Below are 13,759 nucleotides of genomic sequence, written 5' to 3' on the forward strand. Positions count from 1 at the left end.
AACACCTCCTGCAACCGCCCTCCTCCCCCCTCCTGCTACTCAACCTGCACTTAAGATCTGTGAAGATGATGTGAGCCGAGGCTTTCGAAAACAAAGGATAAGGAAAGCACAGGGCCCAGATGGCGTTTCACCTGCATGTCTTAGATCCTGTGCTAACCAGCTGGCCCCCATCTTCACACAGATCTTCAATAGATCACTGGAGCAGTGTGAAGTCCCATGCTGCTTCAAACGTTCCACTATCATCCCCATCCCAAAGAAACCAAAAATCACAGGACTTAATGACTACAGACCTGTCGCCCTGTCGTCTGTGGTCATGAAGTCATTTGAGAGACTGGTGTTGGCCCACTTGAAGGACATCACTGGACCCTTTCTAGAGCCCCTTCAATTTGCTTATTGAGCAAACAAGTCTGTGGATGATGCAGTCAACATGGGATTACATCATATCCTGTAACATCTCGACAGACCAGGGACATATGCAAGGATCCTTTTTGTGGACTTCAGTTCAGCTTTCAACACCATCATCCCAGCTATACTCCGGACTAAATTACACCAACTCTCTGTTCCCATGTCTATCTGTCAGTGGATTACCAGCTTTCTGACAGACAGGCAGCAGCTTGTGAGACAGGGAAAATTCACTTCCAGCACCTGTACAATCAGCACTGGTGCCCCCCAGGGATATGTGCTCTCCCCATTACTCTTCTCCCTCTACACCAATGACTGCATCGCCAAGGACCCCTCTGTCATGCTCCTGAAGTTTGCAGACGACACCACTGTCATCGGCCTCATCCGAGATGACGATGAGTATGCATACAGATGGGAGATTAAACAGCTGGCTGTCTGGTGCAGTCAAATCAGCCTTGAGCTGAACACACTCAAAACGGTGGAAATTACTGTGGGCTTTAGGAGGAACCCCCCAACACTGTCCCCCCTCACCATTCTAAACAGCACTGTGGCAGCAGTGGAGTCATTCAGGTTCCTGGGCACTACCGTCTCACAGGACCTGAAGTGGGAGACCCACATTGACTCCATTGCGAAAAAGGTCCAGCAGAGGTTGTACTTCCTTCGCCAGTTGAGAAAGTTCAACCTGCCACAGGCGCTGCTGATACAGTTCTACTCAGCGGTCATTGAGTCATATATATGTGCGTGTGTGTGTGTATGTGTATATGTATGTATATGTGTATGTATGTGTGTGTATATATATATATATATATATATATATATATATATATATATATATATATATATATATATATATATTGTCTATTGTGTATTCTATATATACTTTTTTCTTTTCAATATTTATCTATTTTGTATTCAATTTTAATTATTTTTGAAAAGTCTTGTTGCTGTTTTTGTATTGTTGTGTACTGGAAGCTCCTGTCACCAAGACAAATTCCTTGTATGTGTAAGCATACTTGGCAATAAAGCTCATTCTGATTCTGATTCTGATTATCCATGTTTTTTTTATCAGCATTGATGTTGATCTAAATGAATAATCTAGAGATGAGTAACACACAAATGAGTGTTATTTATCATCATATCATTCTTGATTGGCAGCATTACGTGAAATGCACAACAGAAAAAAACAAAGGACAATCCTTCTTTTAAGCACATATTGTAAGTGGAGTTTATATCAGCGCATGAGTCTTCATTAAGTTGTACTTTTACATTATGTTTGTGAGGTAATAGTTTGATAGGTTGTTTTTGCCAATTTAAGCAGATTTTTTTAAAGGATTAAAATTTTCGTTTGATCAGTGACTAACTCATTTCACACAAGACACTCATTTGTCACCACCTTTTGGCATCACCAGAAATGGTCACTGAATCATTAAATTGATCTGAACGAATTTTGGTGAACGTAGTCAAAACACTGGAGCCACTTGGATACATATAATTCCCGCAATTCACAAGCACAGAGTAAAAATAAAATTGTGCACATGCACAATTGTCATTATTGTAATTCATTAAATAATTTATTCAGGACCAGCTTGTGCTCAGTCTGTTACTGTCATGTGTGAAACAGAAGCAAGTGCTCCACAAGATGCCCTTTATTTTTGCAGCTAATTTTGCAATTATTTTGCAATACTTGAATCTTTAAAATACTACAAATATTACAAGTAAATAATACATATATTAATATATACTTTAATATATTAATACTGCACTGTAAGTGTTGGGTCTGTGAGAGCCACCTACTGACAGCGGTGTCCCCCCTCCCCACTTTTTAAATGACTGCTACGCCCCTGCACGAGACTGCTGCGAGCGCGACCCCGTATGTGAACACTAACAACTGTGAAGAAATACAAAAGGATCTTTTACACACTTCAAAATCAAAGCACCGGCTGTTCATCGGTCATAAGGTGAGCTTTATCACTTTATCTTACATATTCACGGCTTTTAGTTCTGTGATGTTTTTCTTTAGAGAGACACAACACAAAGAGGGTTTCTGAAAGAAACGAACCGGCGAGAGAAGTGTAGAGGCCCCGGGAGCGTCTCACCGCATCCTCGGCGAACTTAACCTTGTCCTCCAGCCCATTCTTTATCACATTTTAAGTGTTTATTTTATTAAGGTTCCAAATGTAACACCAGTCCCTCAACTTTTCCATAACTGACCCTCTATTCATATTAAATGAGTGTAAACACGACCGGAGGAGCGTGGATAGCCAGCCGGCCGGTAGGCGGAAGAGGCTGGTTCCGCTGCGGAGTCTCTTAGCTCTGCTCCCCGGCCGCTGGTGCAGGCAGAGCCGCGAGCTGCGCACAGGGACAGCCCGGTGAGACGGCAGGTCCGCGCGGAGGTCTGACGGCTACACGGGCTGCAAAAGCACAAAAACACTACACGTTGTTTCTGCTAAGGTGCACATGAGATACAATGTATCGATTTGGCGAAAGTTTCATTGTGACAATATAGTGGAGGGAGTTATTTTGTAACATTTTAAGAGCGTTTATTGTCTTGAGGGGATAGAAGCGGTTGAGATGTCGGGTGTAGTTGTTGAAGGCGGCGGAGGGGGGCCGTGGCTACTTTATTGGTCGGGCATCGTAGCATGTACATGCACACTTAAAATATAATGCAACATATTTAAGAAATGCACCAAAATGTTACTGTTATCATAGTTGTGCAGAAAGTGTCATGTTATTTTCGTTTGTAGAAATTAATTATATGCACTTGCGATTAGCAAAGATTGACAACCTGCAAGGATTTTTGTAGCCAATGTTTATATATTCATAACAAAAAGGTATTGGCGGTTGTAAAGCATCGCACTGTACGTCACTGAAACGCTTGTTCCTACTGTGCACGCGGATGCACATGTTGCTAATTAGAGGACTTGCCATATAGTTTTTAAAATATGTGGACTTGTGCTAGACTAAATGTTAACATTTTCAAAAGATATGATATTAAATAACCTGTTGGTGCAGCGGCAAACATTTTATATATATATATCAGACCTTCCATGCCTTATATTAAGGTTTATTTATTTATTCATAATCCCCCTTTCTCCCCAGTTTTGGAATGCCCAATTCCCACTACTTACTAGGTCCTCTGTGGTGCCGTTACTCACCTCAGTCCGGGTGGTAGAGGACAAGTCTCAGTTGCCGCTTCTGAGACAGTCAGTCCGCGCATCTTATCACATGGCTCGTTGTTCATGACACCCTGGAGACTCATTGCATGTGGAGGCTCATGCTACTCTCCACGATCCATGCACAACTTACCACGCGCCCCATTGAGAGCGAGAACCACTTAATCATGACCACGAGGAGGTTACCCCATGTGACTCTACCCTCCCTAGCAACCGAGCCAATTTGGTTGCTTAGGAGACCTGGCTGGAGTCACTCGGCACACACTGGATTCGAACTCGCGACTCCAGAGGTGGTAGTCAGCGTCAATACTCGCTGAGCTACCCAGGCCCCCTACAATAAGGTTTTTTGAGTGATGTTGATTTTTACAAAAGAGTCTTTTGCAAAAGAAAAAATCTCTTTTAGATGTTTCTATGTGTTTATGTAATAGAAGTGTAATACCTGTTATCAATTCTGTTCGTGTCACGATAGTGATAGTAATATCATAGTGATTCTCTACTGGTTTTATTTCTGCACCCATATTTTACATTGGACATAAGTGGTGACCCAACACATTACTAAAACAATTTAGAGTGAAAAAGTAATAAAATGTCTTATTTCTATGTCCAAAAATGTGCAAAATTACTAACATGACATAGACTGAATTGGAAAATGTACAATTTCATACATGCATAAACAATAGCTGATGTTATATTTACCAGCCTAACACATGGAACATAACATAAGTTTGAATGTAATACAGGGCTCAGCAATAATTAAAGCCAGCATGAGGGAGTTTTGGACCAGATGATGGCTCACATGGATGAGGTTTTGTCAAAAAAATTGCCAGAATAACAAGAGAAGCATCAAGCACAACAGTAATAATTTTCATCATATTCAGTCGTTTTCCAACAAAAGAGTGCGTATTGATTCTTAGTTTTCATGGAGTTTCATTGTAGCTGTATCATTTTTTGCTATTATTGCAAATGAAAAATGTAGTGAATTATTTGTAGTATTTTGTTTGTTTGTTTTTGTTTTGTTTTTTTGTCAAGAATGAAAAATGTAAATATATTTTTGATGAATATAAAACATGTTGCTAGTAATAAATTGGCAAATGTTTTGTGGTAGGATGAGTATAAAAGTTTTGTGAGCAAGTATAAGTCCACTGTTATAGTTTTAGACATTGCATGTTTTTAGAAGTAAATGTAATTCACTTGGTTAAAATTAATAATTCTGTTATCTCTGTTTTAGAATGTGAACAAGATAACTGGTGGAGCTTCTCCATGCACCTACATCCCTTCCATTCAGACCTTCTAGAATGTTCCTGAAGACGGTTCCTCCGGTGTTGGCTATTCACGCAGAATGGAGATCCAGTAAAAGCTGCAGCCTGCCTTTGTTTTTCAATGACAGTGCCTCTGACAGCGACCTCGCCTCTGCTAGCGGCACCCCCTTCCCACAAAAGATCCAGATGATCATAGAGAGCCTCCACAGCACCCAGTCTTCGGACATGAGCGATAACGTGCAGACCGAAAAGGCTGCTCACTCCAGCCATGAGACTGGCTTCAAGAGTCAAATGCGAGTCATGGACATGTCAGTGATATCCCGGCGACAAGGTACAGAAACTAAACTATGGAATGCCGGGTCTGATACTGGAGAAGATTCAGATAGTGACGACTCTGTGGACAGGGGCATTGAGGAGGCGATCCAGGAGTACTTGAAGGAGAAAGTGGACCATAAGCGCAAAGGGGATCCTGTGACAAGTCCATCCCCAGCGCCCAAACTTCAGCGGAGGGAACCAAGTGTGCCAGACGCTGCCAAACAGCATACACATTCCAGTAGCGGCAAGGTGCTAACTGCTAGCAATCATATCCAGAAAGCTTCAACTGGTGTGCTACCCTTAAAGAAGAAAGTCAAAAAGAAAAAGCTAAGCAAAGAAAATCCCTTTAAGAAAACAGACACTAGTAAAGTGTTGCCCATGAAAATTCCTCCTCCATCCAGAGGTAAAAAAGGATCTTCCTCGTCTTCTGAAATGGACAGATCTCCATCTCGTCTTGTCATAAAGGAAGAGGAGGAATGGCTCGATTCAAGCAGCGACGATGGAATCGAAGAGGAGATTCAGAGATTCCAGCAGGAGAAGAAAGATAAACAGGCAGGTGGAAAAGATGCCTTGAGATCCTCGCAAAAAAATGACGACTCTGATTCCAGCAGCGAAGAAGGTATTGAGAAAGCCATCTGTTGCTTCCAGGAAGAAAAACACCAGCAGAAGAAAAAGAAAAGTCCTCTTAAACCTGCCCAACTTGTGCCTGCACAATGTAGCAAACCAGACATTGTTTCTCCTGAACACACAAGCATTCAACCACTCAAAACAATGTCCAAGAAGAACAAGAAAAAAGTGACAGCCAAGAAGTCTGATCACCCTACACCACTGGCCGTAAGCCACTTTTTAAACAAGTGTTCCTCCCAGAACTCCAAAGTTAGAGGGTTTACAGTGTCCCCTATGAACCTCAAGCAAACCCACACGGAACATCAGATCAGCACCAGTTTGAAGGTTAATACTGCTGAGCTGATGTGTGCAGAAGCCATTTTAGACATCTCAAAGACAGTCATGCCCGAGGAGTTTGATTCCAACTTAAGCATCACTAACAGAAATTTGCTTCAGACTCCAACTTTCCTGCCTATTGCACCATCTGATGATAAAAGTGAAGACAGCTCTGTTGACAGTGAGGACGGAATCGAACAGGAGATAAGGAAATTTTTGGAGCTGAAAGCAAAGATGAATAAAGAGCCACCAACGACAACCGCCGCACCTTCACCAGGTTTAGGAGATCCTATGGCAGGTAAAGAGCCAAAGAAAAAGATGAAGGAAACCCAGCCAAATAAAGTCGCAAGGCTCTCCTTGTCAAGGAAACGTAAATTCAAAGAGGAGCAAAGTAAACTTTTCAGAGATGGCGACATGGTTTGTAACGTTAAAGAGGAGCCATCTGGGAAACTTCTGGTCCATAGTGACGCCACCAGATCTCAAATTTCATCCGCTGAGCATTCTACCATGACATCACATTCAAGCTGTCTAACTGGCGGGAAAAATAACAAGCCAAAACAGACCTCTCCTTCTCGTAAGATTACAGATGTTTCCATACCCAAAGGCAAAGGTTCGAGGTACAGTTCGTCCAGCCCAACTAATTCTTCAAGGACTTTAATTGGCTCAGAGAGAAATGACAGCAGTGACAAAAGCAGCTCATTGGACAGCGACGAGGATCTGGATGCTGCAATTAAAGACCTGCTTAAGACAAAGAAAAAGGTGAAAAAGAAAGTGAGGGACATAAACGCAAGAAAAGGTGTCAGAACTTTAGAGACATCGTCTTTGGATACGAAACATAAACCTTCCAAAGAAAAGAAAAGCATCCCACCTGCTAAGGCTGTTAAATCATGCGTTTTAAAAGGTGGCAAAGAAACACTGAACGTTCAAGCTAAAGACAAGGGTTTCAAAAGCAAAACAGTTAAGAGCAAATCAGAAGTCCAAGAAAGCCTCACACGCACAGACAGAGTCACAGGAAATGGTGGAATTCTCAATGCAAGTACCCCAGATTGTGACTTACCCTCTTCCAATCCACGTGCAGATGACGTTCCAGATGAAGACAGTTCTGTGGACAGTGACGACAGCATTGAGCAAGAAATCCGAAGGTTTTTGGCTCAGAGAGCCAAAGTGGTCGCACCTACAGCTGCAAGCATCAAACAAGAAGAGGATGTAGGAGAATCCTTGACCTCAACTGCAGAGTTTGGTGTTAAATCAGAACATCAACAGATTCCAGTCGAAACACTTCTGTCTGCTTCAACAGAAGCTTCTGGTAGACTACGGAATGATGAAGAGTGTTGGGAACAGGAATCCATGGTTGCTCAAAGACAAATGGACTCACCTGCTGAATTCGATAAGGGACCAGTTCTCACACCAGGCAGCTCTTGCATAATGGGTTTCAGGAGGACTGTAAGTCAAAAATTTGAGATCTCAACCACAAGAGATCCCAAAAATAGCACCCCCTCCCAGGAAGGAAAAGATGTATTTTCCAATAAGGCCACTCCAGCAAGTGATACCATCATATCCACCTTCTTCCCAACGCCCTCTGTCGGCTCAGGAATGCCCCAACACCAGAACCTGTTCCTGATGAGGCCCGTCAACAGCAGTATGAGCGAAGTTAAGGAATGTTCCTCAACAGACTGTAAGGAACTTGCCTTCAGCCATCAGAGTAGATTAGCTCCTAGGACACCTTTGAAGGACGTCATCAGCTCTATTTGTCCCTCACCAGCCTCCAAAACGAAACCTCCCATGAACTTCCCAACAGAGAATCCTGGGGTTGCCACAGGTGACCTCTCGACCCCTAGGAGCAGGACAGAGGGGCTTAACCTACATAATCACATGAAGACGGAAAAAAGGGACAGATACCTATCTGATAAACCACACTTGTCCCCATCTGTCTCTCACTTGTGCCAGCCCTCACCTGTACTGCAGCCCATCCTGGGCAGTAGTGAAACCCAGGTAGAGCGGGACCAGACAGTGCAAAAGTCAAACCCCCTGCAGGTCAAACAAACTGAGACTAGTGAGTCCAAAACAAGTTTAGAAGAAAGACACAGGGAGGGAGGAAGTGATAGCAAAGAAGAGAAAGTCCAGGCAAGAGAGGAGCAAGAAGATGAGGAACAGAAATGTGTTGATGAGACAGATGTAGAATCAGATAAGGAAAGTAAAGGTCAGAAGGTAAAAGGCAGGAGGAAGCAGCTTCCCAATCAGTGAGTAAATACTCATTCTCTCCAAACACAGACACATACTGTATCAGTTGAGGGAACTGTAGTCGCCAAAAGCCCAGTATGTGTCCATGCTCTTGTTCCATCCATCTGAGATACAAAAGACTTCATTATCTGATTGAGACTTTCCTTATTGATTTAGCCTTTGGGTGGAGCAAAATTATGGATCCATATCTGCAGTCAGCAGGTATTTGCAATATTCCCATTCATGCTTCAAGCTCAGTATCCTCTGTAGTAAAAATGCTCCTTCGGCTTTAAAGCAAGGTTGCAGGTACAATATACAGCAATTGACAGCATTTGTGGCATAATGTTGATTACCACAAAAAAATTTGGCTCGTTCCTCATTTTTTTGAAAAAAGTAAAAATGGTTGTTACAATAAGGCACTTACAATGGAATTGATTGGAACCAGTCCATAAACATTGAAATACACATTGTTTCAAGAGTATAGCCACAAGACACAAACATTATACCTGTTAACATGATTTAAGTGTGATTAAATCTTTGTTCTACATTATTTTAGTGTCATAAAATCACGTACTGGGATTACACGGTTTATAGACGTTACGTTGTCATGACAACAAAGTTGTAATTTTGGAGATAACCGTACACAAATAAGGCTAGTAAGTGATTTTATCACACTACAATAATGTTTGCACGTACAATGTTTATATCTTGTGGCTATACTTTTGTTACGGTATGTATTTTTATGTCTATGGACTGACCACACTCACTTCCAACTGTCTTACTGTAACTATGATTTTTGCTTCTTCTTTTTTTTTTTTTAATAAACATGAGCTGAAATTAATTTTTGTGGTAATCAACATTATGCCATAAATGCTGTTGATTGTGCTTAACTTGTATTGAACTCAGAACATTTCTTTAAGTGTTAGTTGTGTTTTACTCTTTTAGCGTTAGCCTGATGGACTGCAATAGACCTGCGGCGTCACATCTCACATTTCAGAGGTTCTATCTTTCTGTATTGTGTTTAGGTTTCGAGAGATCGTTACATAGAACTCTTTGAGCGTGCCACATTCTTTTTTGTATGTTTGTACATTTTATAAATATATTTAAGAGCGGACATGATGTCACAAAGAAAGATTAAAACTTTGTTTTTATTATTGTATTTTCTCTGCAGCAGCTGCAACATTTCTGCTTTTCAAATTTATAAAGTTTGCTTTACAACTTTTTTAGATGCATATTGTTTTGATATTGTCTTATTCTGGACTGCAATGATTAACTAGCCTAAAGGTGAAAAGATGACAATATTGTCGGTGAGTTTACATTTGTAGTTTCCTGGGATCGCATATTCACCACATGCAGTAGGGACATTTTTGCAGAAACATGATGAAAAGCTAAATAAAAACACTCAAATTGTATCTTAAACAACTAAACTGTTTGAAGGACTGCAGAATGTAAAACCCAAGAGAATGAAATTGTTTTTGTGTGCACCAATGTATACTCGTCTGTTATCAGGAACTGAAAGTAGTTATTCTTGTATTCAACAGTTTTCATGTCATGAACCGAAACATTCTTGTCAGAATTGTTTGCAGTGTGTTCCAGCTGGGTGATTCAGCCTCCATCCAGAATAGCACATTATCTTGACCTCTGAGAGGGCGGTCTGAGTCACCTCTCGGTAACATAAAATCTGTCCTGAAGCATTTAATATGTGGAAAATATTAGTGCAGAAGTGGATGTCTAAGATATAAAGGGCCTCGTTCAATAAATGGAAGACGAACAAATTTCTGTGTAAATTGCTCTTAAAACCATTCTTAAACAATTTTTTGTGTTTAATTCAATGTTTCGCATTACCTAAGAAGGATTTTACTTCCGATTTATCCAGAAATTCATTTTGCTTGTGTTACATCAATAAGACCTGTCGAGTTTACTTATTTATATAGAATATGTAAGAAAAATAAAAGCCATTTATTTGGTATAAAATGAAATATTTTTACAGAAAAACACAGTCACGCAACAATTATCGGTATCCTTGCTGTTTGTAACCTTTCAATCACTAACTTACTCTCAGCAATCCAATATTTGCTCACCATGCAACATATTTCTCTGATGTTCCCTTTTCTTAATATTCTTATATAACCAGGTTTTTTTTTTTTACCACTGGACTTTGAGATAATGAGCCAGTTTACATGCACACCAATACGCTGATAGATCCTAAAAATCAGCTTATTTAAAAAAATCGGACAAAGCAAGAAACCTGCGTTTGCATGGCATTTGAAATAATCGAGTTATTCTCTGAAGTCAAACCGTGAAGAGGCATGCATACATTAAATAAGCCAGTAAGAATGCCGGTAAATGCAACAGGAAATCGGGGTAATTTTTACGCTGTTTATGACCTAACACCGATAAAGGAAAGCCATTTAATGCGTTTACATGACCACACATGTTATCGGCTTATTAAGCATAATCGGTGTGAGAACGTGCATGTGAACTTGCTTATTTTGAGAGATTTATATCAGACTGCGAGATTAAAAGGACAGAACTCTCTTGTTGTCTCAAAGGTCAGCAGATATTTACATACTTTACAGTACCCATTATTCATAGGTCACACCCTCTCTCTCTCTCTCTCTCTCTCTCTCTCTCTCTCTGCACCTGTTTTTTTAGTCTGTGTTTCTGTTGTTTATCATATGTAGTTTTTTTCTGATGTGAAAAGAATGTTATTTATTTTTGTTTATAGAAGAGAAGAACGTAAAGACTCATGCTGACTATGCTGGGCATTGCCAGTTTTCATAAATATTTTGCAAAAAAGAAACAAAGGATTTTTTGTCCCCTGCTCTGCACAGAGAAAAGAAACTCAAACTGTATGTCTTAAGATGAATAATAAAAATGGACTTTGAGACACCAGGCTGAATGAGTCTTCCATATGTGTGTGTGTGTGTGTGTGTGTGTGTGTGTGTGAATGCATAAAGTGCATTGAAGTGTGAATGTTTGTAATCTGTATCTTAAAATGAGCTTCTTTTAGCATAGATGTCTCAAAAACGGAAGGGTGTGGTGGTTGTATCATTATCTATAAATCTAGCTCCCTTTCATTTTAAAAAGAAAAATACTCTAAAACTGTGTAATGTTTAACTGACTGTATCAACAAAGACTAAATACGATTTTGTTAATAGGTCTGTCTTGCTAAATATTCACATTTTTTACTTTTTTAGAGTCATTAAAACACTCAACACATGCTTCAGTATAAAAAATATTGCTATAAAATATTCATTATAGAGTACTTATATTGTCTTATGTCAGATTATGTTGCGTTTTTGCATCCATGTGAAGTATTGTACTGGTTATACCCATCTACAGTGTTTGTTTTGGGGCATTATTGATTCTCTTATTGCAGCTCATGGATTTGTGTTCTTATTGTGGCATGCTTAACTTATAAGACATGCTATACTTTCTAAATCTAATATAATTATTATACATCGTTTATGATCTCTTATTAATTAAGGGTTTACATACTTATTTGCTCTCTGGTGCATGGACTTAGATTGTGTGTGTGCACATAATGTTTTTTGTATTTTTTGATCCAGGAATTTGTCCACATCTGTAGATCCAGGGTTTTTACTAAGTCCATATATCGCCCTGGATACAGAGGAAAGGTGTCTGAAATTTCAAGCAAGATGCCTCCAAATTCAACAACAGCTACAGGTACATTCAAAGACTATATTCCAAATGAATAGGCTTACTTGCACAGTACATATAAGGGAATACATTCCTTCTTGTAGTAGTTTTTGGTTCTGTGCCAATAAGCTAAGAAGCTTGAGAAAGTATTTCAGAGTCTCTTTGTGTGTGTGTGTGTGTGTGTGTGTGTGTGTGTGTGTGTGCGCGCGCTGTAGGGCAGCATAACTGTCAAAAGAAAGCTACAGTTTGTGGTCAGTTTACCTAGGTAAATTAACCTGTCTCCATGCTCACAGGTAATTCACAAATTGACCAGCCTTATGCTCATTTTTATTAATGCATGCTTGCTGGGGGAAAAAAGTCAGTTCACGTGGTTCATATAAACAGACTGAAGCTGTGAAGAACTGATTAGTTTCTAGGTGTTCTATGCTGGGTAAATCAGCATGACATGGGGGAAAAATTCAATGTATGGAGGTACAGTAGCTACAAAACATATTTGGACATTTAAGCCACACTTACAAATCTTAATATCACTGCATTAGAAATCAAAATATGAATCAAGTTGCATACATTTTAAAGACGATAGGTTTTAAAAGATTAACCAATAGATATACTGTTCAAAATTAAGACAAATCTTATTTCTGGTATTCAAATGTTAGTGTAACATGTCCATAGTTAATGTTATGAACCTGTGTGAAGTGTGAACTTAAAGGGATTGTTCACCTAAAAATGAAAATTCTCTCATCATTTACTCACCCTCATGCCATCCCAGATGTGTATGACATTCTTCCTTCTGCTAAATGCAAACAAAGATTTTTAGAAAAATATCTCAGCTCTGTAGTTCCATACAAGGCAAGTGAATGGTGGCCAGAACTTTGAAGCTCTAACATTAAGGTTGCATAAAAGTAATCCATAAGACTCCAGTGGTTAAATTAATATCTTCTGAAGCACCTTTTTTTTACTATAAATCTCCACTTTCACTTTTACATTCTTCTTTTGTTTTTGGCATTCACATTCTTTGTGCATATTGCCACCTACTAGGCAAGGAGGAGAATGTATTGTTTAAAGAGAACTTCAATATTGATCTGTTTCTCACCCACATCTATCATATTGCTTCTGAAGACATGGATTAATCCACTGGAGTCTTATGGATTACTTTTATGCTCCCTTTATGTGCTTTTTGGACCTTCGAAGCTCTGGCCATCATTCACTTGCATTGTATGGACCTACAGAGCTGAGATATTCTTCTAAAAATCTTCATTTGTGTTCTGCAGAAGAAATAAAGTCATACACATCTGGGATGACTTGAGGATGAGTTAATGACGAGAGAATTTTTATTTTTGAGTCCATTAATCCCATTAATGGGAACTGACTTTATACGTCCACTAAAAATCACCCTGGGAACAGTTGGTAATAAGTAATTGCATGGGTTTGGCACTGGGTTTAATATTTATCTAATACTATGATATTCAGACATTTTAAGTGTCCAAATATTTTTGAGGCTACTTTTCAAACTGTTGTAACAGGAAATGTTTTGTTTCATTACAGATGAACTGAAGCCACTGGAAGCTTTTCTGAAAAGGAAGTTCTTATGTTCAAAAGAATATTGTAATATGATTTAATTAATTTAAAAATAAGAAAAGCTGCAAAACATTATGAGTTATTTAGTTATTGTTTTATAATGGTTTTAGACAAATTGAAATTTCTTATTTTATGACAGTCATAATTTGAATTGTTTAGTGTGGAAACTGTTCATTCAATAAAGTTTTCATGAATTTGAACTCGTCT

At 39.4% G+C, this 13,759-nt stretch overlaps 1 protein-coding gene across 1 annotated transcript; it reads left to right on the forward strand.

Moving 5' to 3' along the window:
* Positions 1-2,247: 2,247 nt before the first annotated feature.
* Positions 2,248-13,707, forward strand: LOC127428741 (protein phosphatase 1 regulatory subunit 26-like). Its single transcript, XM_051677323.1, has 4 exons — positions 2,248-2,360; positions 4,804-8,331; positions 11,884-12,001; positions 13,520-13,707. The coding sequence occupies exons 2-4, from the start codon at positions 4,871-4,873 to the stop codon at positions 13,526-13,528; spliced, it is 3,588 nt and encodes a 1,195-aa protein (XP_051533283.1). The 5' UTR covers positions 2,248-2,360; positions 4,804-4,870; the 3' UTR covers positions 13,529-13,707.
* Positions 13,708-13,759: the final 52 nt, after the last annotated feature.

This window comes from Myxocyprinus asiaticus, chromosome 38, assembly GCF_019703515.2.
Source record: "Myxocyprinus asiaticus isolate MX2 ecotype Aquarium Trade chromosome 38, UBuf_Myxa_2, whole genome shotgun sequence".
Lineage (NCBI taxonomy): Eukaryota > Metazoa > Chordata > Actinopteri > Cypriniformes > Catostomidae > Myxocyprinus > Myxocyprinus asiaticus.